This window comes from Lutra lutra, chromosome 1, assembly GCF_902655055.1.
Source record: "Lutra lutra chromosome 1, mLutLut1.2, whole genome shotgun sequence".
Lineage (NCBI taxonomy): Eukaryota > Metazoa > Chordata > Mammalia > Carnivora > Mustelidae > Lutra > Lutra lutra.
The window spans coordinates 107,606,557-107,633,688 of NC_062278.1; the positions used below are offsets into that span (position 1 = coordinate 107,606,557).

Consider the following 27,132-nt stretch of genomic DNA (forward strand, 5'->3'; position numbering starts at 1 on the left):
TAGAAGTGCCACAGATTTCTGTGCATTGATTTTATATCCTGACACTTTGCTGAATTCCTGTATGGGTTCTAGCAATTGGTGGTGGAGGGGTAGGAGTCTTTTGGGTTTTCCACATAGAGTATCATGTCATCTGTGAAGAGAAAGTTTGACTTCTTCTTTGCCTGTTCGGATGCCTTTTATTTCTTTTTGTTTTCTGATTGCTGAGGCTAGGACTTCTAGTACTAGAAGTTGTTGAACAACTGTGGTGACAGTGGACATCCTTGCTGTGTTCCTGACCTTAGGGGAAAAGCTCTCAGTTTTCCCCATTGAGAATGATATTCGCTGTGGGGTTTTCATAGATGGCTTTTATGATATTGAGGTATGTTCCCTCTATCCCTACATTGTGGAGAGTTTTAATCAAGAAACGATGCTGTACTTTGTCAAATGTTTTTTTCTGCATCTATTGAGGGGATCATATGATTCTTGCTTTTTATTTTATTAATGTAGTGCATCACACTGATTGATTTGCAGATGTTGAAGCACCCTTGCAGCCCAGGAATAAATCCCACTTGATCGTGATGAATAATCCTTCCAATGTACTGTTGGATCCTATTGGCTAGTATTTTGGTGAGAATTTTTGCATCCATGTTCATCAAGAATATTGGTCTGTAATTCTCCTTTTTGGTGGGATCTTTTTCTGGTTTGGGGATCAAGGTAATGCTGGCCTCATAGAAAGAGTCTGGAAGTTTTCCTTTCATTTCTATTTTTTGAAATAGCATCAGAAGAATAGGTATTAATTCTTCTTTAAATGTTTAGTAGAAATCCCCTGGGAAGCCATCTGGCCCTGGACTCTTGTTTGTTGGAGATGTTTGATTATTGCTTCAATTTCCTTGCTGGTTATGGGTCTGTTCAAGTTTTCTATGTATTCCTATTTCAGTTTTGGTAGTTTATATGTCTCTAAGAATGCATTCATTTCTTCCAGATTGCCTAATTTGTTGGCATATAGTTGCTCATAATATATCCTTATATATTTTTTTTATTTCTTTGGTATTAGTTGTGATCTCTCCTATTTCATTCATGATTTTATTAATTTGAGTCCTCTTTTCTTTTTGATAAATCTGGCTACACAACAACAAGTCTGGCCAGAGGTTTAATCAATCGTGTTATTTTTTTCAAAGAACCACCTCCTAGTTTTGTTGATCTGTTCTACTGTTATTTAGGTTTCTATTTCCTTGATTTCTGCTCTAATCTTTATTAATTCTCTTCTCCTGCTGGGTTTAGCCTTTATTTGCTGTTCTTTCTCCAGCTCTTTTAGGCATAAGGTTAGGTTGTGTATTTGAGAGTTTTCTTGTTTCTTGAGAAAGGCTAGTGTTGTTATGTACTTCCTTCTTAGGACTGCCTTTGCTGCATCCCAAAGGTTTTGAACAGTTGTGTTTTCATTTTTATTTGCTTCCATTAATTTTTAAAATTCCTCTTTAAGTTCCTGGTTGACCCATTCATTCTTTAATAGTGTGCTCTTTAAACTCCATGAATTTGTTTTCCTTCCAAATCTCCTCTTGTGATTGAGTTCAAGTTTTAAAGCATTGTGGTCCTAAAATATGCAGGTAATAATTCCAGTTTTTTGGTACCATGTTCATGTGACCCAGTATGTGATCTATTCTGGAGAATGTTCCATGTGCACTCAAGAAGAATGTGTATTCTGTTGCTTTAGAATGGAATGTTCTGAATATATCTGTGATGTCCATGTGGTCCAGTGTGTCACTCAAAGCCCTTGTTTCCTTGTTGATCTGCTTAGACAATCTGTCCATTGCTGTGAGTGAGGTGTTAAAGTCCCCTACTATTATTGTAATATTAACAGTGTGTTTCTTTAATTTTGTTATTAAATGGTTTATATAATTGGCTACTCCTGTGTTAGGGGCATAAATATTTACAATTTTTAGATCTTCCTGTTGAATAGACCCTTTAATTATGATATAGTGACCTTCTTCATCTCTTATTATAGTCTTTGGTTTAAAATCTAAGTTGTCTAATGTAAGGATTGCTACTCCAGCTTTTTTTTTTTTTAATGCCCATTAGCATGATAAATTGTTCTCCACCCCTTCAGTTTCAATCTGGAGGTGTATTTGGGTCTAAAATGAGTCACCTGCAGACACCATACCATCGGGTCTTGCTTTTTTACCCAATCTGATATCCTGTGTCTTTTGATTGGCGTATTTAGCCCACTGACATTCAGAGTAACTATTGAAAGATGAATTTAGGGCCATTGTATTACCTGTAAAATTGCTGCTTCTGTATGGTGTCTCTGTTCCTTTCTGGTCTATGTTACTTTTGGGCTCTCTCAAGAGACATTTCTTCAAAGAAAATATAAGAATGGCCTATGAGCATATGAAAAAATGCTCATTACTAGTTGTTAGGGAAATGGAAATCCAAACCACGAGATACTATTTCATACCTGTTAAAATGGATACAATAAAAAAACACAGACAATAGCAAATGTCAAGGATGTGCAGGTACTGAACCCTTGTATGTTGTTATAGGGTGTATAAATGGTACAGTCACGGGGCGACTGGGTGGCTCAGTGGGTTAAAGCCCCTGCCTTCGGCTCAGATCATGATCCCAGGGTCCCAGGATCGAGCCCTGCATCGGGCTCTCTGCTCAGCAGGGAGCCTGCTTCCCTTCTTCTCTCTCTGCCTGCCTCTCTGCCTACTTGTGATCTCTGTCTGTCAAATAAATAAATAAAATCTTTAAATGGTACAGTCACTTTAGAAAATTGTGTGGCATTTTTTTTTAAGAATGTTAAACAGGGTTGGAGTTTTGAATGTTATAGCATGACTGAGCAATTTCATTCCTAACTATACACCTGAGAGAAATGCAAGGGATGTCCACATAGAAACTTGTATACAAATGTTTATAGCAGCATTATTCATAATGGCCAAAAAGTGGAAACAACCCAAATGTTTCCACCAATGGAAAAATGGATAATTGTGTTATATCCATACAATGGAATATTAGTTGACCATAAAAAGAAATGAAACATTGATATGTGTTACAACATACCAGGACCTTGAAAACATTGCTAAATCAAAAAAGCCAGTCAGAACACCACATATTGTATCATTCTGTATGTATGAAATGTCAAAAGTAAGTAAACATAGAGAGGCAAAATGTGGAATGGTGGTTGCTTAGGGCTGGGGGTAGAACTGGGAGTGACTGCAAAGAGGCATGAGGTTTCTTTTGGGGATCATAAAAATGATCTCCAATCAGATTCGGTCAACATTTGCACAGCTCTGTACGTGTACTAAAACTCATTGAATTATATACTTACATCAGGTGAATTTTGTGCCATCTAATTAGTATCTCAACAAAGTTTTTTAAAGAAATGAATGTATTGATACACACAACAACAATGATGAATCTCAAGATAATTGTTGAGTGAAAAAAGCCAGGCAAAAAAGAGTACAAGTTGTATGGCTCTTATATAAAGAAACTAGACAATGCAAAAGTTCTAGAAAATGTGCACTGATCTATACTGACGGAAAGCAGTTCATTGTTTACCTGTATAGGGGTGATGGAGAGATGGGGATGGATGGGAGGAAGGGATTCCCAAGGAGCAGGAGAACCTTTGATGGTGAATGGTTTTGTCATTTTGTTTGTAATGATGGTTTCATAAATGTATACATATGTCAAAACATCAAATGGTAAACTTTTTTAAAAGATTTTTTTTAAGTAATCACTATATCCAATGTGGGGTTCGAACCCACAACCCCAAGATCAAGAGTTACATGTTCCACCTACTGAGCCAGCCAGGTGCCCCCAAATAGTATACTTTAAAGATGTACAGTTTAGGGGCTCCTGGGTGGCTCAATCAATTGAGCATCTTACTCTTGATTTCAGCTCAGGTCATGATTCCAGGTTCCTGGGATTGAGCCCCACATCAGGCTCACTGCTTAGCGGGGAGTCTGCCTTTCCCTGGCCCTCTGCTTCGCCAACACCCCCACCCCACCTTGTGCTTACATGCTCTCCTCTGTCAAAAAAAATATTTAAAAAAAAAGATACGTTTATTGTATGCCAATTATATCTCAATTAGGCTTTTCTAAGAAATGATTTCAAGATGATAATGCTATGATTTGGCACTGAAACAAAAAGTTACCATGTACAGGAAAGCAAAGCAATAGAGCATTGGGGTATAAGTTTTATATTAGTGAAATAAATATTCATTAGAGGGGGATTGACCACAATCCTATATTTTCTTGCAAAGCACCAAGCAACTGCTGTAAGACACCTGAGTAAATGATGTTCTATTTATGCTTTATTACTGAGAATAGGTGCTAAAGATTGCCTATGTCATGCTAAGGAATTCAAGTGAAAGGGGGAGGTAAACGGCTAGTTCTCTGAAGAGAGAGAAAACAAATTTCAAAGCAAAGGAATGCCGGTGTGACCAAGCAGTGTGAAATTCGGTCATTAAGGCATTGTACCATCTTCCCTTTGTTAGGGTCACCTAAAATAAAGAGGCATCTTAATTAGTAGTGTGTTAGACTCAATGACTTCAGGATAGAACAGACCTCAGTGCACCTGGGTGGCTCGGTCGGTTAAGCCTCTGACTCTCGGTTTTGGCTCAGGTCGCGATCTCAGGGTCCTGGGATGGAGCCCCGAGTTGGGCTCTGCTTAGCAGAGTGTTTGCATGTCTCCGTTTCCCTCTACTCTTCCCCCCTGCTCGCATGCTCTCTCGCTCTCTCTTTCTAATAAATAAATCTTTAAAAAAAGAAAAGAAAAGAACAGGTCACAGCCACTAGGGAGCTCACTCTGAGGAGGGGGCCTGGCACGTAACTAGGAGGACAGGACAGAGACTTAGGGCTTGGCGGTTCCCCCCAGACTTTTCCTTTTAAGACAATAAACCCCGAGAGTTCTTGGCTCCGCCCCCATCGTCGCTTAGTAACTAAGGAACTCACGATCATCTTCTGCCCCCACGTGGACGCCTTTAAAAGTGCAGCCCTGCCTTCTGCAAGAGAGTCCGTCAGGGCCAGAAGTCAACGGAGAGTCCTCTCCAACCCCGTTGTTGTTTTGTTCGAGGTCTCTGGCCTTGCGTAGATCACATAGTGAGTTAGCCATATGTATTTCTAGACTTCTCAGGGTGGCTCTGGAACTGCGACACGCATGATCTAAATCCTCATATCAAACGATCATGGAGTCACGTGGGTTCTGTGTCATCAAGGCATCCAGTACAGCCCCTCCTCGCAAGCCCAGCGAGCATAGCAGAAGCATCTCCAGCTTGGGAGACCCACAGACCTGTGTCCAGCCCTGACCCTAAGAAGTTACTCAACATCTCTGAGCCTCAGTTTTCTCATAAAGCATGGATGTACTTCGCAGAGTCGGTGCAAGCATTAGACAGTATCTGTCAGACACTGAAAACTCAAATGCTTTTGGGCCAAGCTAGGTCGGCGGAGTCTGGTAAACTGGAGAGCACCACCCCTTTCTAAAGAGAACATTCCCTACTCTGTTCCAGCCAGTTGTTAAGTAGAAATGTGGCCCCCGTGTTGCCAATTTTCAAAAATATTGCACAGTCCGAACCAAAGATCTCAGTGGTTTTCACTGTTCAACTTCTAATGGATGTACATGGTTCGGGAGGAGATCAATAATGGTGGTGGCAATGGCTGCGGGGGCCCGTTCTCAGGACCCCGCCCCCATACGTTCTTCCTGCCAGGTCACAGCTTCTGCACAAGGTGTTATAGTCTGGAAGGCCACTAAAACCCAGCCCGTATCATCACCCTCCTCGGGAGTCAGGGAGGTTGTGCGACAACACTGGAACCCATTCTAATGCACCTCATCTCCAGGCTGTTCCCACTGAGGATTCCAAACGACTCCTGGGAAGACGCGATCTCTGAAGTCATCCTGAAATAACACTTTTAGCACCTAATTTCTAGTTTGCATCTAGAAATTTGCATCTAGAATTGCCACACATTTTAGAGAGGTTTTTTTTTTTTTTTAAATAGCTTCCTGGTTTGTACTTAACCACCAAGGATTTTTATTTGTTTTTTAATGTGCTAACCACAGGCCACATTATTTTGGGCTACTGATAAGAGGTTTCCAAATATCATCTAGGCTTCCTAGGGGAGTCACTGACTTGAAGTTCCAGTTTTCATCCTCCTTGCCCTGCCCCACCACCATCACCACTAGTGATCTCGTGATCTGAGTGATGCCCATGGATCTGAGTACTGCCATTTCTATTGATGCAGGGAATGATAGATCTTAGTTATTTGAGAGGCTTTCCCCAACCACCCCATTCCCCCACCCCTCCCAGCCCAGGCTCCTGCAACTAGGCAGCTGGGAGAGGCAGCCCAGCCTACCTTAATGCGAGCACACAGGGCAGGATCAGAAAAACCAAGGATTTCGAAAAAGAGTTTAATGTTTGTTGCTATCACAAAACCCTTGCGTTCAGCAGATCCTAGCTCCTAACTGCCACTGGGAATGCAGCAGACTTGAATGTGAAGCCATAGGTTTTGGTACCTAACATTTGTGAATCTTTAGCATTACTAAACTCGTCTTATGCCCTATCATCTTACTCTGATCACTCACAAAGTGCTTACAATGGCCTTGAGACTCATTATCATCACTCAGAATTTACTCAGCTACACAGACCTTTTTGCTGTTTCTTAAAGACACTGAGCCTCCTGCCTAAGGGCCTCTGCACTGGCTATTCCCTCTACCTGGAATATGCTTCCTCCAGGCATTCACAGGCCCTGCACTTTTTCTTCACTCAAGTTTCTCTATAGTAGTCTCTATCAGAAAGCACATCTGCTCACCCTGTTTAAAATTACCCTGATTTGGGGCGCCTGGGTGGCTCAGTGGGTTAAGCCGCTGCCTTCGGCTCGGGTCATGATCTCGGGGTCCTGGGATCGAGTCCCGCATCGGGCTCTCTCTGCTCAGCAGGGAGCCTGTTTCCCTCTCTCTCTCTCTCTCTGCCTGCCTCTCTGTCTACTTGTGATCTCTCTCTGTCAAATAAATAAATTAAATCTTTTTAAAAAAAATTACCCTGATTTTCCAGCATTTATCACTACTTGGCATTATTTATATAGTTGTTTGGTTGTTGTCGATCTTTCTTTATTAGGATGGTAGCTCATGAGAGCAGTGACATTGTTTACTTGAGGATGTGGAGCCCTAGAACCTAGAATGTGCCTGGCATGTAGTAGGTGCTCAATAAATGTTTGCTACATTGTTTCACAAGGACTAACTCCATTACTCCCTCTACCAATATCTATTTATGATTTAGTCAGAACAAAGTCTAATGTATTTTTTTTTAAGATTTTATTTATTTATTTGACAGAGATATCACAAGCAGGCAGAGAGGCAGGCAGAGAGAGAGGAGGAAGCAGGCTCCCTGCTGAGCAGAGAGCCCGATGCGGGGCTAGATCCCAGGACTCCGAGATCATGACCTGAGCCGAAGGCAGCGGCTTAACCCACTGAGCCACCCAGGCGCCCCCAAAGTCTAATGTATTGTTTCCTTTCTAGGGTGACCTTTTCTGGGATGCATTTTGATAAGAAAAAAAAAAAACAGCATTTCTGCCTAGGCTGGTTTTGTCACTGTCCCAATCTCTGACTACTTCTGGCTCTGGGTCATGTTTCTGGAAAATTACACAATAGAGGCTCCCGTTACTATACTTATGTTATAAAAGAATAGACCCTTACCAACAAAAATTCTGTTTGTCTAAGGTCAGAACTCATGAGTTTCTTCTTGCAGGTAGATGTTTCCCTCCAGTTTCTGTTGTGTTAAACCAAGAGTTTACCAACCTCCACTCCCCTCGTCCCTACGCAGTCTTTGTCTGGGTCTGTGCCCAGAAGCCTTGTATTTTTCAGGTGTGGGTTATGACTTGTGACCCACTGGTAGGTGATGAAATTAACTTAATAAATTTTGAACAGCATTTTAAGAAGAACTAGAATAGAAAATATTGAAAATGCTTCTATTTTGAAATTGTGGGATATAGTCCAAAAAGTTTGAGAGCACCACTCTGGCCTATATAAGTTGAAACAAGTTTTAGCATTATTATTCTCTTTATTTATCTTTAGAGTATTTTAGAAGGAGAGGTTATAGCACTCCTGGTCTCACAGTGGGCTTATGTTGAGTTGTAGAAAACACGCAGCCCCGTTTTAAAATTCCCCCACCAGCAGTACGAGTGGTAGGCACACTTATCTGTTTTATTGTCTCTGTTCCATAAAGCAAATATACCTGGGGTGTCCCAAATGGCAAAAGATCTTTGCGTGAACACTCCTTTCAAGCTATTGCACTAACAGATGTGATCAAACCTATCATGGCTACCTAAGAATACATCCTTGGAATGAACCAGCCTTCCTTTTGTGTTTCTGTCTGGAAAAGCTCAAGAGTGTCAAAAGAACTTACCATGTGCTGTAGCCAACACCTGAGGATAAGCCCCAGACCTTCCCTTCTTAGAGCATTTACTAAAAATGGCTTACAACAGTAAATCCATCTTCTGTGCCTTTGAGATAGCTATGTACCTCCTATAGCCCAGGAGTGTCTTTCTCAAGGACCCGATAAGCCATTCCTTTGAATGTAACTACCAGGAAGTAGAGGGCCTCTGCCTGCCAGTCTCTGTGGAAGGAAGGAACCCTAACTTCAACATTGCCAGCTGGCAGACACAGGAGGGCTAAGCACACTTACTGACCAATGCTTTCTGGCTTTTCACTTCCTTGCCTCTACCTCAGTGCCCACCTGTTCCCTCTCTCCTCCTCTCAGTTTTCCCTTTAGTACCTGTTCAGCTCTGCACAAAGCCGAATGGGGCTCAGCCCTTTCCTCTACTGTCAGTAGTTGCTGGATAAAATCTGTTCTCTCTGATTTAGCTGTGTGCAGCTTTGTTTATTGTTGACAGCATGTACACACATGCGCACGCAGGCACACATACGTATATCCCCACCCCCCACCTAAGGATAATGCTGCTTCTCAAAGACAGCTGAACCCTGTCATCCTCATCACCCAAAGCATTGCTCCTTTTTGTACTTACTTTCCTACAGCATCTCTAAGTCATTAGTAAAGTCTTATTCAGCTGTTCCAGCCTGGTCTGTGATGTCCTTTGGGAAATTAAGAGCCATGTATAGGACTCTTTCCTTACAGGGATAAGAGTTGAGGCTATGAGATCCAACTCTCTGTCCCCACTGGGAGTTTCTCCCTCTACTACAAACTTGGAGGAACTGGGTTAGTTTTACTAAAGGAAAAGGAAATTTTCCTTACACACATACCTTTTTAAAGAATTTGTAGCCAGGGGCGCCTGGGTGGCTCAGTGGGTTAAAGCCTCTGCCTTCGGCTCGGGTCATGATCCCAGGGTCCTGGGATCGAGTCCCGCATCGGGTTCTCTGCTCAGCAGAGAGCCTGCTTCCTCCTCTCTCTGCCTGCCTCCCTGCCTACTCTCTCTCTGTCAAATAAATAAAATCTTAAAAAAAAATTTGTAACCACAGTCAGTATCCTATCTCCTTTTGATTTTTCTTGAAACACAGAAATTCGGGGACCCGAGAGATACTATGGTGCTAGGATAGCTAGAGGTCAACACAGGAAGGGTAATGAGTTTTCTACGTTTGGACACCCCAGGGGAGGCAGCAGGTTAGGGACTCAGACAGATGACCAGAGATGAGGGCAGGCATGGGTGTCCAGGTTGCCTGCCATGCAGGAACCAATAACAAAGGAGATATCTGAGCATGCAAGAAGGAAAATTCCTAGGAATTAGAAACAAGCATGGAAGTGAAACCACAGTGATTAGTAATTAGGCAGGCTGATACAGGACAGCTTGGGAGTTGGGGAGACCTGACCCAAATTAGTTCCCAGCACCAAGGGTCTGAATTGTGGTAGCATATAAGAACAGAAAATGGGCACCTGCGTGGCTCAGTTGGTTAAGCGTCTAACTCTTGATTTCAGCTGAGGTCATGATCTCAGGGTTGTGAGACTGCGCCCCACAATGTAGGTCTCTGAATTCAGTAGGGAGTCTGTTTAAGGTTCTTTCACCCTCCCTTTACCTCTCCTTCTGCTCTCCCCTCACTGGCGCTCTCTCTCAAATAAGTAAATAAATAAAACTTAAAAAAATAAAAAGAAAGAAAGAAAGAAAAGAAAAACAGAAAATGAGGCGCAAGCCCACAGGAGGTAGAGGAGAATTGAGATCCTATATAAAGGCCATATCCCCAGTGAAAAGGGGACAGGTCCAGAGGATGCCACATACTAGAAGGGACCACAGAGAGCAGCGAGAGGGGCCAAGGAAAGGTGGGCAGATGCCAGGCCCTGGCCGAGCAGCCCAGGCCTCAGATTAGACGACCCAGCAGGGAAACTGGAGAGCTCAGCAGTGAATTTAAGGTCAAAACCCCCTCTTGGCTCACAACGGTGCGCTGGCTGTTGAGCTGTTGTCCAGGATTAACTCCAGAGTACTTCCCACCAGGGAGATGAAGCTATGCTTCCCGAGCTTTTCCATCCAGAGTCCCCAAAGTAGAGGAGCCAGAACCTCCATTTCCAGGGAGGACAGGACGAATGGTTAAAGTTATTCATGTGACTCCACATTTCTTTAAAACCTCAGGTTTTCCCTTTCAGTGGCACAGGATCTTTGTAATGTTATCCAAAACAAACTAAACTGATGACAAGTTTTCCAGTGGCCGAAAACTACAGCTCTCTGTCTCAACTGCCAAGTTCCAAGTGCCCTGATTTGAGAAACACAGGTTGGTTAAAGCTTCAGAAAAACACAGTGATGTTGGTAAGGCGGGGTTAATTTTTTTTTTATTCTTTTACTTTTTAGAAGATTTTATTTATTTATTTGACAGAGAGAGAGAGAGAGAGAGAACACAAGCAGGGGGAGCAGTGGAGGGAGAGGGAGAAGTAGAATCCCCGCTAAGCAGGGATCTAGGACTCGATCCTAGAATTCTGGGATCATGACCTGAGCTGAAGGCAGACGCTTAACTGACTGAGTCACCCAGGAGCAAGATTAAGTGTCAGACCAGAAATCCAAAACCTAGAAGGGGGCCTCCTGTAAGAAGGAGTAAGGCAGGCAGGATGAGAGTCCCACAGCTTGCAAGTGGGTTGGTAAAAGCATGCTCATAGCGGCAATGAGACTTTAGGGAGGGAAAAGCTGTCTACTTTTTTGCCATTTTCTAGACCACTTCTGATCAGTTCTAGCTTATGACTTTATTGAAACCCTGTTGAACCAGCAGAAATGTTTTAAATTCCCACCTCCTAAATTAATTTCTATTCAGATACTACTTACTCATATTAACTAAAACAAGCAAAAAAAATTTCACCTAGTAATTGTGTACAACATTCTTATTCATTCCACACATTATTGAATAAATACAAAATTTATTTGTATATTTATGTATAAACAATATCCTTAGTTTGATAGTTTAAAAAAATACAAATTCATGTAGCCAAAATGCTGAAAGGATTTGGTCAAGTTAGCATTGACATTTTTACCTATAAATATGAAATTGGTCAAAATTGGTTTTGCAAGGGCCACATCTGAGATATTTGTGGATTTCCATGAAGTTTGACTCTTCAGATTCTGAGATCTAATACAACACTCAAATCAGATATTAAGGGAAAAAATGATTTTGCAACCCCAAGGACCTTATATAAGAAATTCCAGTGGTATCTACTCACTTTGAAAATTCTGAGTACTTTTCTTATTCAAATCACGTAGGATTCATAAACGACAATAGTATCTCAAGTGCTTTTATAAATAGCAAAGCTATAGTTTCACAGCTATAAGCAAACTATATTTCTATTTCCCTGAGAGCACAGTTTGAGTTCAAGAGCAGTGTGTGAGCATGTGTGTTTCCTGAAGCCACTGATGGCAGAATGTGGTGAAGGCTAAGAAGAGGACATTTATCTCTGGATGTTCAGGTGAGCTTAGCTCCCTGTCCATTTCAGATCAGCTTTGGCAACCAGAGTCCTTTAACCTCTCCGACAGTTTCCATCCCATCACAGCCTCTGGGCCTCATTTTCTTTAGGTCCAGTAAAATAGGAGACCCAGCCAGGCAGCTCAGAGCCCCCCGCCCCAACAAGTGGGTCTGGCTGCCAGTCCTGTTCGAACTTGTGCCTCTCTTCTCCTGGAACCCACTTGCCTGAACTAGCTGTTCCTTATCTCTTTTGCCTTTGAGAATGGAGTCATGCTCACAAAATCTAGAGACTATGGTATCATTTTCTAGACCTGTATCCTTAAACTTGACTTCCTCTTTCTCCTCCTAGCTCATCCTCTTCCTCCTGGCCAGGGAGGTCCCTCACACAACCTGCTTGCAGATCCAGTCTGCTGGGCCAAGAAGAGCCCCTTGCCCTGCCTCAGTCCCTGGAGCCCTTTGCCTCTAGCTCATCTGGCACCCACCTGCCTCTTCCCCCTGCTGGTGGGATGGGTTATGACAGCTACACAAACAAAATTTTTTGATTGATTGTTCATCTGCAAATGGAAATTAGATTTTAAGAGCCTCCATCCAGGCTGGCGCCTAGAAGCTTAAATCCCAATATGCTTAGAAAGTTTCACCAAATTACTTGAACTCTTCTTTCTCTAAAAGCTGCTGACTGGCAGCTTTAAGTACAGAACTCTGCACCGTCTTAACAGGTGTGACTGTCTGCCAACCCATGCCATTGTTGAGAATCTCTATTTCTTGAGGGTCAGGCACCTGAGATTTTACAAGTCACCTGCATATCTGATGACATAAAAATCACATAGAATCCTTCCCTTGCCTTCATTTAAATATTTTGAACTAGTCCTGATACTTGGGTCCTGCAGTGAGAACCAGATTTATAACACAGAGATCCTAAATCCCTTTCCCAGAATAGGGATGATTCACTGATGAGCGCAAAATTTGCTGATTGTTCTTATCAAAGGACTGCCATGACAAGGAACACTCTCTTTCTGAGGGGAGCTCTCTGCATATGCCACTGATGTTGTCATTGGATATCCATCTTGGAAGTTCTTCCCTGAAATGATCTTGGGAAAATGATTTCTCCTGTAGCTCATAAATGGTTTCCGAAGGCGATCTCAAAGAAAGTCAAATATGTAAGCAATGGCCACATCACTGGCCCAAGAACACAGCTTTCTAAGATGCCCCTGGGAGGGCAATAAAGACATGGATGTAACCTCATAACTTCATATACATCTCATTTTTCTCCAACTTGATGAAAAGAAAAAATATAATGTTGACTAGTGGCCTGGTTACTGGTTTACTGAGTGTTTCTTGGTCAGGAAGAATTTGTCTTATTCATTGGTGTCCCCAAGTCTTGACAAACAGAACGAACTCCTTGAATATTTGCTTAATGGAACTAGATTAAATTGTTTCAGTTGAAATCTTCATTAAGGTTATTAGTGCTTATGAGTAAGTACATCACTTACTGTAATGTGTTCTATATTTCCACAAATATGTATTTTCCCACCCTGCTTTTCAGAGCAGGGAGCTGAACCTAACCTGACCCCAAGGCACAGAATTTTTCACACACCAACAAGCGTTTATATTTATCCCCAGTGACATAAGTGTACATAGAAATCTTATTTGTAATGTTCCAAGTCTTTTTTTTTTCAGCTTTGAACTTTAGCTTCTAACCACAACTTTTCTATGAAAATTCAGCTATCAACTCTAATACCTCTAACTTCCCAAACTATTCAGAAGTACAAGCACAGTCTGCCGCATCTGACATGAAATAAAACTCTGTAAAAAGATCTGAAATAGTATGATGAAAATAAAACACATTGGGTAATGCAGTTACTATGTTGTTACCATGGTTGTTGCTTTTTAAGTACAGCACATGAAACAGGATCTCTTGATCTGTTTCCCCAATTTGGAGATTAGAATGAATTTCCAGTGAGCTCGTCTGAAAGCTCTATCTCTTAGAGTGGACAGAGTCCATTCTTTGCGACCAAATTGTGCCAAACTGATCCAAAAACCAAACAGAAGGGCTTCAAAAGATCCTGAAAACTAAGGTTCCAGGAAGGTGGGGACTCAGGGACATGGACTCAAATCTCAATCTAAAAGGCAGAAAGTATATGGTTCAAAAAGAGTCAGTCATTCTTGAAGTGGCCAGCAGGAAGGGAATTTTTACATTAAAAAAAAATAGTAATCTGAGTCTCTGGAAAACCCTTTCTATACTGCAATATAGGTGTTGGGCATGAAGAGGCGAGGGCACTGGCCTGTGCTGAAGGTACAATTCTGTCTGGCAAGGACAGTTCTGGTCTGAATGTACCTCTGTGATCCTAAGAAATAAAGGTTTTGGTGGGGGAAAAGTCTTTTATCTCTTTCTAAGCGTACAGGTCTTCCCAGAGCCATCTCCCAGTCCTGTTAGATAGAACATACAAGACACTCTTGACAAGGAGCCGAAGGCTCTAATAGAAGAAAAAAAGAAAAGGGAAAAAAAAAAAAAACAATTTTATTTCCTTGCCTTTCTGAGTGAATCCTTTTAGCAAACTTGTCAGAAGAAAAATGAACCAGCTTTTGTTTGTTTTGTTTCCTACTCGGAGATAGACAACATGACAGAACGCCACTGACCTTGCAATGGGAAGAGCTGGGTTTAGATTCCTGGCTTAGCCACTTATAATAAGAGTCACCAGGGGCGAAGACCTTAGCCTCTCAGAAACTCAGTTTCCTCAGCTGTAAAACTGAAGTGATCATACCCAGTCACCAGGTCGTTATGATGGTTAAATGAATTGATACACACAAGTGCCTGGCACAGAACCTGGCATGGGACAGGTGTGTCCTGAATGTTAAGTAGTCTTCTTCTTTCCTCCTGAGATAGGTCCCGCAAACATTCCTGGCTGGTCTCAAGTGTCCTAAAGCTGTGACTTCCAAGGAGCCCCCATGGGGAGCCCAGGTGTAGGGCCCGTAGCTCAAGGCCAGCCTGCTATCTTTAGTGGCATGAACCCGGGCAACAGGTGCAGAGGGCGATCTCCCGGCACCTGGTGCCCTTGTGCAGTCACACTGACACGGCTCCTGGCACGATCCTCCGGATGTGGGTGTAAGACTTCCTGATGGTGACGCTGCCATGGTGTGACACCCCCCGGGGCAGGACACACTCTTCTGTCAGTTTCTGGGCCTCAGGGTCCCAACACAGCACGGTGGCAATGACCTCGTTCTTCTCGTCCCTTCCCCCGGTGATGTAGAGCCGGTTGTTGCAGGGCGCGATGCCGCAGCTGGCCCTCTCGTGGCTGAGCTGGGTCACCAGGCACCAGCTGTCCTCCAGGGGGCTGTAGGCGTACAGCGCTCTCATGGCCCCTCCTGAAGAGGAAGGGAAACACGGTGGGCATCTCGCTGTTCTGGTTTTCTTCCCCTTTACCCACCAAAATCCCACTTCTGCTCGGTAAAATCTACCATCTTGCCAATAGAAAAGGTAGATTCATGGCTCTCCAGAAAGGTTGAATGGGTAGAAGGGGCAGTAAGTCTCACGCTGGCAACCCTTCAAAGAGCCCTTTAAACTCTGCGGTCAGGTGCTAATCAGGTGTTAAACGACAATTGGTTTCACATGGTGCCAAAATGTACCCTAAGACTGCTCCTTAGAAGAAATACCATCTTTTTTTTTTTTAAACATATTCTTTTTTTTTATTATTATTATTTGATAGAGAGAGAGATATCACAAGTAGGCAGAGAGGCAGGCAGAGAGAGGAGGAAGCAGGCTCACTGCTGAGCAGAGAGCCCGATGCGGGGCTCGATCCCAGAACTCTGAGATCATGACCTGAGCCAAAGGCAGAGGCTTAACCCACTGAGCCACCCAGGTGCCCCAGAAGAAATACCATCTTGTTCATTGGGTGCACTCAGCTCGTCATCCCAGCTCTGCCACATTTTTATTGTAATGATAATCCCTGAGACCAAGGTGATTTTAAGACACCAGAAGGACCATGGGCATAAAGTACCTGCAGAAGGCCTAGAGCATAGAAGCTATCAACACATGACCGTGACTAGAGGAGGTGGCATCTCTCTGTAGACTGAGCATGACCTGGCACACCAGTCCGAGTCACCATCTTAAGATGAGCTTTGAAGTCATGAGACTGACCATAGAGATACAGGAAACCTGAAGCAAGGGTGAGAAGGGCTTTTTCCTTAATCTCTTCCTGTATTTTGCCTCCAGGAAGCCTTCTCTGATTAGCTCTTATTTGCTGAAGTTACATATTTTTGGCATCTCCTTACATCAGTGACTCTCAGTCGTGGCTGCACGGGAAAAATCACTTACACATTCAAAACACCTTGCTCTGCTGGCCAGTGTCCTCCCTCTCATTCTGATATCATTGGTCTGGGGTAAGCTCCAGCAATGCATATTTCTGTAAAAAGCTCCCCAGGTGATTCTCATGAATAGTCAGGATTGAGATCCATCATCCTTAACAATTACATGCTTACTGTGGTCTGACCAGCCAGGCTTTCCTCTTGGCTAAATGCAACTTGTCAGAGCTCCCAAAGCAAGTAGAAAGGGTAAAATTCCCATGAACACAAAATAAGAAATGATGATAGCTACCATTTATCGGTCACTTATCACATATACTGTGCACATTTCAATATCTGTACATTTGCTAATGTTTACAATACACTTTGTTCCTGTAGCAGCTTCTGGCTCCTCCACTGGATCCCACTGTCAGTCTGCTTTGTATGTCCCCTAAAAGTGAGCTGTTTCTGCATCCAAGACTGGAAGGTAAATTCCAATCTGGTCTTTTCTTTTTTTTCAACCTCACCCACATCACCCAGGAATCTGAGTTCCCAGGAGGGCCTCATCTGATCTCCCTGCAAGGCTGCATGGGTGGGCTCAGATAAATAAGATGCTATTCATTCACTTACCAACAACATAGATGCGGTCCCGGAAACTGACTGCATTGATGCATTTAGCCTCCACTGGCATGGACGACTTTAAACTCCATTTATTAGTTGAGGGGTCATAACACTGAGTCTTGTCTGTGGCCAATTTCCCATTGGGTCCTCCCCCAATCACATAGAGCTTCTTCTTATGGCTCGTAGCTGCGAAGGAACTGACGTGGACAAGAAGGGGCGCAGCCTGCAGAGGCATAGGGCACCAGGAGGAGCTGTCAGTCACACAGCTACAGACTGCTCCCAGATTGCTGCAGTGGCTCACACGACACAGGCCAGGAGCTAAGGGACGCAAGTCTGCGCATCCTCTGCCTGAGGTCACAAGGCCTTTGGGCTTGACTCCCTCTGAGATGCAGAGAGGTCAAAGCATGCATTTACCACTTTCCCTGAAAGCTCAGGATGGGCTAGAACAGGCTGAGTTTCTTCCAAACTCCAGCTATCAGGTGAGGAAAGGTGTACATGGGAATAAATGTTTACACAGATGAAACCAGCCAATGTTGGAGGAAAATGCTTTCTCAAACATGCATATTTATATTCATTCATGTGTTCCTTCATTCAAAAAATATTCACTGAGTGCCTCCTATGTGCCAGGCATTGTCCTTATTGCTTCTATCTAGGAAGAAAAGCTGGTATAAGGGTTTCAGGTGGTCATAGGTAAGCAGACTCCCACTCTGGGGCAAAATAAGATTTGGGGATTAAGCCATACTTGTACTCCCAGCCTGTGAACCCCACAGCACTTAAGGGGACTTCCCAGAGCCTCTTAACCATGGACATGGCCCTCATTAGTCATGGTGCAACTCTGTAACAGGACTTAAACAGCTGAGCAGATCTGGGGCACACCCCCATAAATTAAGGGCTATACAGCAGTTTTCAGGTTGACAGATCTTGGCTGGATGCCATGACGACCTGGCTACCTTTGCTTGTGCCCCTAATGACCAGGTTTTACACTCCCCCAGTGTGGAACATATTCTGACATATGATCTAATAAGGAGAAAGAAAATTTGAAATTGGGCATAACCTGAAAATACAGGAAGTGAGATCGTATTATTATTATTATTATTGTAAAGACACTTAACATGAGATCTACTCTCTTGACAAATTTTTTTTCACATGAGACGGGTAATGTGCCAAGGTCATAAAAAAGTTCGAGGGAGGCATATGTCACACAACAGTGTGAACATGCAATCATCACACTTATGAACTACAAAAGGATCTCTCTTAACACATTTTTAAGCATAAACTGCAGTACCATTATCTGTAGCAGACCACCAGAGCTCATTCACCTTGTGAACTCTGTGCCCATTAACTAGCAATGATATACACCTGAGATTGAATAGCTAAAGTCTTGCAAGCAGCATGTAAATTGTTCACCAATAGGCAAATAAATAAGGGCTAAGCTCTAAACACTACCAAATTACTCCGACTCAGTAAACAGTACATTAAAGGGATCCCTGTTTGCCCACTGTGGAGATAACAAGGGCAGATGGCATCTGGGGAGATAGCGACTCTGAGCTAAGATATGCCAACTGAGTTTAGGACCAAGTCTCCCCTCTACACCTGGGGTTCTTGTCCGCCCAGAGCTTCCCCACCTGGAAGGAAGTTGTTTCTGTGACCTGATCAGCAATGCTGAAGCAAAGGCTCCTTTTAGGAGAGAAGCTCAGAGCTACCAACAATGTTCTCAGTGGGAGCAGAGAGATCAGAAAGCCATATGCCTACATGGGCATATACTTTTCTTTTTTTTTTTTTTAAAGGTTTGAAGTAGTAATACAAAGTCACTCATAGAAATAAATCTCCTATACCTCTGACCAGCAGTTATGGAAGGGGTCGTAAGTCTCCACATTGTTGATCCTCTGCAAGCCATCAAAACCTCCAATCACATAGACCTTGCCACCTAACACCACCATCTTATGCCTCCAGCGGCCTATATTCAAATACTCAATTTGAATCCATTTGTTGATTGAAGAATTATATTTCCAAACATCATGTTGTGTTTCTTTGCCACCTAGAAGAGAAATAGAGCATTTAAGAAACCACTAGATGTGTCAGAAATACAGCTTCCTCCTTAAGAAAATGGTCTGGATCAGGAGACAGAGCCAACGCAGGGGAAAAGAGAGAGCCAGTATGAGGCTGGGGTGAATTGTGTACCAGACTGTGTCATGTGTCACCTCTGTGCTTTGAGTTCAGAGAATAAGTGGCTGAATGAGTTGGGTCCAGAGAAGTCTTCAGGGAAGTGGCATCAAGTCCGCATAGGTGGGTAGGAGCCAGCAGGTGCCTGGACTCCATGTCTGTGCAGTGAAGGGGCAGGAAGTAAGGCAGGTCAGGTGAGGTTGGACTTTTGCCAGTAGGGACTGTAGGGCCTTGACCAGCTGCTAAATTAGAAGGCACCTTAAGTTTTGTTTGCTTACTTATTTAGACAAATACAAACCTGGAAAAATCACTAAGAAATCTTACAAAATTGTCTCAGTTCAAATCTCTGATCTATACAAAAAAAAAGTGGGTTTGTCCTATTGTTTAATAATTTTTATTATAAAAGAATGAGATGCTTACAATAGGTAATTTGAGAATGAGCTGGTAAATATTTTCTTCAAGACCACTCTCCTTGGGACGCCTGGGTGGCTCAGTTGGTTAAGCAGCTGCCCTCAGCTTGGGTCATGATCCTGGTATCCTAGGATCGAGTCCCACATCGGGCTCCTTGCTTGGCAGGGAGCCTGCTTCTCCCTCTGCCTCTGCCTGCCACTCTGTCTGCCTGCTCACTCTCGCTACTCTCTCTCTGACAAATAAATAAATAAAATCTTTAAAAAAAAAAAAAAACCTTTAAGACCACTCTCCTTAATAAACTGAAAATACATAATGCAGTTAGGGTGAGAGATCAAGACAAAGGGGAACTGACTCTTTTGGTGACTTTAGTATTCTATCAGCTTTGTGTTTCCATTCCTTATCAGCACAGAGTACCACCAACTCCTCAAAGCAAAGATGTACTTTTCAGACTTATAAATGTGCACTAGTGGGGCAATATGTATCCGTGATGATGTTCTGTGTCCTGGGTAAGTGTTTCTCCAGGGTAGAGCCCAGAAGTGAGACTTCTAAGAGCACACACTCTGAATTTTTATAGGTGTTGCCAAAGAGCCTTGCACAGCTATCCTGGTTGACCTACCCCTCTCCTATCCACGACATATATTAAGAGAGTTTTTTTGTTTGTTTGTTTTATTGTATACGCTGATGGAGAAAAGTAATGTCATAGTTTGGCTTTTCCTGGCTGCTCAGGAGACCGAGCTTCTTCCTCTTCCATGAATTTTTTTGTTCATATAGTTTAGCCATTTTTCCTTGGGTTGTATACCTTTTAGAGGTCTCTATTCAAAACACTGTGTATGACATTGATCCCATTAAGGTAGTGTCAAAAGTTATAAAAGAGGGGCGCCTGGGTGGCTCCATTGGTTAAGAATCCGACTCTTGATTTTTGACTCAGGTCATGGCCTAAGGATCAGTAGGGTGGAGCTCTGTATTGGGTTCCACACTCAGCAAGGAATCTGCTTGAGATTCTCTCTCTCTGCTCCTCCCCCCTCACACATGCACACACACACTCTCTCTCTCAAATAAATAAAATCTTTTTTAAAAGAGTTATAAAATAACTATATGCTTTCAAAGAAATGTATGTACACCATATTGAAAAGAAGAAAAATTTATGATTTTTACTGCAAGATGTAAAGGAAGATCTGATTAAGTGGGAAGCATATCATGTGCATAGATGAGAAGACAGGTTATTGCAAAAATGTCAACCATCCCTGAGATAATTGATGCATTCAGTGCCTTTGGAACTTTTCAGGGAACTTGAAGAGATCATTCTAAATTTCATTTGGAAGAGTAAATTTGGAAAAATTCCTAAGAAACTTTGGAAAAAGAATGAATAAGAAGGCTTTCGTAGCAAATACCAAAATATACTAAAAAGCTATGATAATGGAACACTGTGGTATTGGCATAAGATGAGACAAACTGACCAATGAAAAACAAGAATACAGAAGAGATTGAAAGATATAAGGATCATTAAATAAATCGTAGTAGAACAATTGGCTATTTGGAGAAAAATTAAATTATATCCTTCTTTCACATTATGCTGAAAATAAAATTCAAAAGTAAATGGTTTTATAAAAATAACTGGAGAGTATATAGAAGATGTTGATGATCTTGGGGTGGGGAGGGGCTTTCTAAGCATGACATGAATGAAACATAGAATCACATAGGAAAGAAAGTTACTACATACAATATAAATCAAAGTTAAAAGAAAATCATAGTCTGAGGGAAACTATTCGCAATACAAACAGCAAAGGATATATAGTAAGAGCTCCAAAAAATTAACAAAAAGGCAAACTACCAATAGAAAGACAAAGGGTAGGAATAGATAATTTTTTAAAAAAGAAAGTGTTAGCTAAAAAAAATAAAGTGTTAGCTAATAAATATATGAAAATGTGCTACCATCATTAATGAATTAATTATTGAATTAATGAATTAAATATTCTAGGCTATTAAAAATGTAAATCAATAATAAAAAATGTTAGCAAGGATGTAGAAAATGGGCACTGTTCAACATTGGTTGAACTGTAAGTTGTTACAACCTTTCTGGAGCACAATTTAACAATATCTACAAAAATTCTAAATTGATAAATCTTTTTTTTTTTCACATCAGATGGGTAATGTGCCATGGTCGTAAAAAAAAAAAAAGGGAGGCACATGTCACACAATAGCATGAACACCCAATCATGACACTTACGAACTACAAAAGGCACCTCCAGGAATCTCTCCAAACAGCAGCACAAGTTCTTAAATATATGTGTATTAAAATACCTATTGTGGGGCAACTGTGTGGCTCAGTTGGTTTAGTGCCTGACTCTTGATTTTGGTTCAGGTCATGATCTCCAAGTCATGGGTTTGAGTGTTGTGTGGGGCTCTGTGCTCAGTGTGGAGTTTGCTTGTCCCTCTCCCTCTTTCTCTGTTCTTCCCCCCCACCTCTAAAATATATAAATAAAATCCTTGAAATAATAAAATAATAAAATAAAATGCCTATTGCAGTATTTTTTTCCAATGGGAAAATAAAAGCTAAAAAAATTGTTTCATTCATTCAATAGACTTAATCCATAATTAAGATTATATTGATATGTAATTATGTCCAAAATCATTAATTGAAGTACAAGTTTCTGTGATTTAACTGTGTGTAACAAACATGCCTTCATGCACTGCTTGTGTCAATTTTCAATAGACAACAACAAATCTAAGTGAAGGAAAGGACAAACTGTAGAATATAACGTGTGTAGCATATGTGACATAGACTATGATTGCCAAACCTGTCTTTTCCTCCTGTGCACGCAGCTAAACTACATTTCCTAGACCCCCTCCATGGGGGCTGATGGTGCAGCAGGGAATATGGCTAGTTCTTGTCCATAGAATGTAAGCAGATTGATGCCTCCCATCCAGGCTAAGGCTGTTATGAGCAGGTGTGCTTTCTCAACTCATTCAGTATCTCCCTCTTCCTGAATTCCATCAACCTTGAAAGGCCACGTATGGAAAACAGCAGCATCATCAAATGGAAGGAGGCTAGGTCTCTGAATGACTGAGTGAAGCAGGTCCACTCTCCCCACATACTATTGCAATAATTCATTGAGATTTAGCATTTGTGACAGCAACTAGCATTAGCTTACTCTAAACCAATATAAAATTATTTTTGTAAAAAAGTTAAAACACGGGGGCGCCTGAGTGGCTCAGTGGGTTAAGCCTCTGCCTTTGGCTCAGGTCATGGTCTCAGGGTCCTGGGATCGAGCCCCGTGTCTGGCTCTCTGCTCAGCGGGGAGCCTGCTTCCCTTCCTCTCTCTCTCTGCCTGCTTCTCTGCCTACTTGTGATCTCTGTCTGTAAAATAAATAAATTTTAAAAAAATCTTTACTCAGGTCATGATCCCAGGGTCCTGAAATCGAGTCCCGCATCTGGTTCCCTGCTCAACAGGGAGCATGCTTCTCCCTCTCCCTCTGCTGCTCCCTTGCTTGTGCGCTCTCTCTCTCTCTTTCTCTGTGTCAATAAATAAGATCTTTAAAAAATTATTTCTACAAGATAAACAAAAGTTATCACGTAATCTATGACATTAACATTCCCAGGGAAGAAATGATGTGACTTTGATTTTGGAGGATACTGGTTCTGGGAAGAAGCTCTTCCCCAAACAAATACAGATTAGAGAAAGCCACCAAGAGAGGACAAGGATGATTATCTCCTCCCCAGGAGCCCCAAGAAGAACTGGGGAGAGCATGGGACTCAGAGAACCTGGGTTGAAACCCTGCCTGATGTTTACCAGTGTGTGACCTGTCTTCAGATACATTCCATAACCCTTCAGAGCCTGCATTTTCTCCATTTGTAAACTGGAGATTAAAATCACCTACCTTAGAGAGTTGATGTGAGAGGAAAATGATTAAATACCACCAAACTGTAAATTTACCTACTGTGCTGTAAAGATGATAGAGACTTTGTCACTTAATAAATATATATTAAGCATTTACTAGTAGCTAGGTGCAGGGCTAGGTACTGGCAATACAGTATTGACTCTCCTGGAATTCAAGGACTAATGGGAGTCAGGCGCAGTGTAATAGTAAATAAGCAAGTAACTTAGAAGTGAGAAATGGCAAAGTATTGTGTGCTACTGGAGCATCTAAAAGTACGACAGTTGGGGCACCTGGGTGACTCAGTCAGTTAAGCGTCGCCATCAGCTCAGGTCATGATCCCAGAGTCCTGGGATCAAGCCCTGCACTGGGCTCCCTGCTCTGTGGGAAGCCTGTTTCTCCCTCTCCCATTCCCCCTGCTTGAGTTTCCCCTCTCACTGCGTGTCTCTCTGTCAAATAAATACATTTTTAAAAAATCTTTAAAAGTATAACAATAAATTTGAGGTGAGGTTCAGGTTTGGGGTGGACAGCAGACATTTTTATTCATTACCCAGTGCCCAGCTCAGTGTCATACCCCTATAGCAAATACCAAATAAGCTCTAGTATCACTTTCCTTCTTCCAGACAGGACCCGACCTGTCTGCTGCTTCCCCAGATCCTAGTACAACTGCTCACAGATTAGCCTCCATTAAGTAAGAATGTGCTTTCCAGGATAGGATCACCTAAGCTCCTGGTTTCCATGTGCTGACCTGTCAGAGCTAGATCATCACCATTCATAGTAATCCTTCTAAGTCGGTTGCCTGGCTCTCATTCAGAAAATACATAGTGCCCCTGGGGACTTGCTTTGGCATCACTTGGCTCCTGCTTACCTGAGATGTAGACCTCATTTTTTAATGTCACGCATGCAAACTCCACCCACTTCTTATTCTCACTGTCCAGCTCATGCTCCGTCATGGGGAGCTTGGCCACCTCCAGGCGGCTGCGCCGCAGGGGGTCCAGGCAGGTAACCTCCGCCACAAACCGTTCATCCTTCGTGCAGCCACCAATGATCATGAATACCTCAGACTGAAACTCATGCATCCTGGGCTTGGTGCGTTCCGAAATGATCTGGAAAACCAATGGGAGTACATAAAGGCAGGATGACACAGAGGTTCAGAGCCCAGGCTATGGAGCCAGACCGAGCAGAGCCCAGTTCCCAACTCTGCCACCATGTGACCTCACCTTGAGCCTCAGCTCCATCATCTGTGTAATGGGGACTTGAGCCGTAATTACCTCATAGGTCTGTGGTAAGGACGAAATGGTATCACACATGCAGTGTGCCTGGCCTGGAAGGGGCCCAGCATATATATTAAATACTCAACAAAGGTTACCTATTGTTGCTTCTGCTGCTATCTTAAGAAGTCCAGGTCCATTTACCATCAAAAGTACCTCACCCTTCCTGTCCAGTCTGAAGGTTTGAACCCTGGAATTTCATTTCTGGCCACCTTCCCCCACTCCCGGTTTCAATTTCTTAATGATATCCCAGACTTTGCTCACCACCAGACCTCTTCTGAAAGAGAAGTCCTGATGATAGGCACACAAGAGCACTTGGAGACTTAGGGGAAAAGTCTCAAACAGGAGCATGGTGTGGCCAGGGACATTGGAGGACTGGGTCCCAACATCAAAGATATGACCCTTCAGAGCCCTGAACAAGCAAAACAAAACAAAGCAAAAACAAAAGCAAACAAAAAAACCCACACACCATAGAAATTTGAACCCAGCTGAAAGAACAGAGGTTTGAAAGTCAAATACATCAGAGTTTAGTCCTGTTTCACCACCTGTGGCTACGTGACCTTGGAGAAGCAACACAATCTCCATAAATGCCTGAGATCACTTCTGTGTCACCAAGTCATTGTGAGCATTCATGAGGTTGTGATGTAGAGGGATGAGCGGAGCACCTGGCATAGGCACAGTCCTTAACAGTCATGGCAGAAGGAGCAGCTAGAGATGTCATATCAGCATTACTGGGGAAAAGGGAGAGCTGCTCTCTTCCTGGTTCCATCCAGCCCCTGGGCTCAGTGGGGCAGGTTCTGCAAGTGGGCTAATAGGAGACGGAAAGGCAGCACCCATTTCTCAATGACCAAAGCAGGCTGCAAGGTCAGGCTGACCTCACACAGGCTATGACACTTCAATTTTGACCACAGGTGTGACAAACCAGTTACAGTAGCATAAACTGCCCCCTCAAGTGGCGAACTTGAGGTTCAATGGTCACAAATAAGCAGACCAAACAAAGTAAGAGACTTTGGTTTTCTGTACCAAAGAGTCAGATACAGTAAATTTTTCATACTCAATTCATGGTCATAAAGTATGTTGCAGGGCTCTCCTTTGGAGGTCAGCAGAAAGAAGTGGGGGAGGGCAATGGGCAGAATCTGAGGGCACTGACAGTGGAGAAGACAGCTGGGATAAGGGTGGGAGGGGTGGTCCTGGGAACTTGGAGGCACTGTGAGAAACCAAGCTGGCAGGACAGGATCTGAGCAATGAGCCGGCACCAAATTTTGCCACTCTGTCATTTTCTTTCCCACTATCTGCCCTGCTTCATGTCCCTAAATCTCCCCTCCCCACAGCTGAGATGCAACTCCAGCACCAATCTGGTCCTTTCAAAAGAATTAGGGACTGTGGAGCAATGCTTAGATGATAGCACTAGCTTCCCAGAATTGGTCCCTGTATGACCTTTATTCCAGTTCTGAAAGCCAGACCTCAGCCTTCCTCTGAAGGCCCCGTCTTCTTCACAGTGGCTGCTCTCTTGCCTCAATAGCCTGTTGGCCAGTAGGGGACTGGACTAGCTGTGATCTTACTCCTGATTCCCAGCCTGGGACCCTATTCCTGAGTCCTAGGCTGTGGAAGACTGCTCCCATTGACTGAAAACTCTGCATTCCTGCTATCTGGATCCTCCCATAATATTTGTCCTTGATTTCCCATACCACTTCCCCATCCACCTACCCTTTAAGTCACAGGCATTATTTATAATGTCCCTTGGTCCTTTCTTCCAAGAAGTCATTCTTGACTTTCTACACATGTTCCCACAGTCCTGAATTCCCCTATCACAACACTTTTCCTACTTCTTTGAAATTTACTATAAGGTCCCTGATGGCAGAAACAGCCCTTATTCTCCAATAGATCCTCAGCATCAAGAATAGTGCTTGGAGGTTGTGGGATTCTATGAACACTTGTTGAACGAATGAATGAATGAATGAATGATTGATTTAGGTAACCCAGGACCCAATACAGACTTTTTTCCAGTCTAGATCACCATTGTAACCAGCTTCCACAGTGGCACCCAGCAATCCCCACCTCAGGGTATTTACATCTTATGTTGTTCCCCCAACATTGTTCCAGGGTTGGCCTCTATGCCAGCAGAATACAGCAGAGGTGAAGATTTATCAGTGCTGAAACTAGGTTTTAAAAAGCACTACAGCTTTCAGGGTGCCTGAGTGGCTCAGTGGGTTAAAGCCTCTGCCTTCGGCTTGGTTTGTGATCCCAGGATCCTGGGACCGAGCCCCGCATCGGATTCTCTGTTCAGCAGGGAGCCTTCTTCCTCCCCTCTCGCTGCCTGCTTCTATGCCTATTGTGATCTCTGTCAAATAAATAAATAAAATCTTTAAAAAAAATAAAAAGCACTGCTGCTTTCATCTTGATGGATCTCTCAGTCTTTCTGGGACCATTTTCTCTGGAAAAGCCAGCTGCTGTGGAGATGCCCACATGGTAAGAAACTGAGGCTTCCAGCCAACAGCCAGCAAGGAACTGACACCTGTCAACAATCCTGTGAGTGAGCCTGGAATTTGATCCTCCAACCCTGTTTGAGCTTTGAGATGACTGTAGCCTCTGCCAATAGCTTGACTACAGCTTCATGAGAGACTCTGGGCCAGAACCACCCAAATAAACCATGCCTAGA

At 43.0% G+C, this 27,132-nt stretch overlaps 1 protein-coding gene and 2 non-coding genes across 3 annotated transcripts in view; all 3 read right to left on the bottom strand.

Annotated features, from left to right (window-relative positions):
• Positions 1-14,287: 14,287 nt before the first annotated feature.
• Positions 14,288-27,132, bottom strand: part of KLHL6 (kelch like family member 6) — a 55,387-nt gene continuing 42,542 nt past the window's right edge. Inside the window, exons 4-7 of the mRNA XM_047731585.1 lie at positions 24,071-24,308; positions 18,588-18,790; positions 16,762-16,975; positions 14,288-15,216 (exon numbers count right to left, since the gene is read on the bottom strand). Of these exons, the coding sequence (XP_047587541.1) occupies positions 14,915-15,216; positions 16,762-16,975; positions 18,588-18,790; positions 24,071-24,308 (957 nt within the window). The 3' untranslated portion in view covers positions 14,288-14,914. The remainder of the gene's footprint in view (positions 15,217-16,761; positions 16,976-18,587; positions 18,791-24,070; positions 24,309-27,132) is intronic.
• On the bottom strand, positions 17,898-18,001 carry LOC125090210 (small nucleolar RNA U13). Its single transcript, XR_007124240.1, has one exon. It is a non-coding gene; the product is annotated as a small nucleolar RNA U13 (small nucleolar RNA).
• On the bottom strand, positions 21,464-21,568 carry LOC125090214 (small nucleolar RNA U13). Its single transcript, XR_007124241.1, has one exon. It is a non-coding gene; the product is annotated as a small nucleolar RNA U13 (small nucleolar RNA).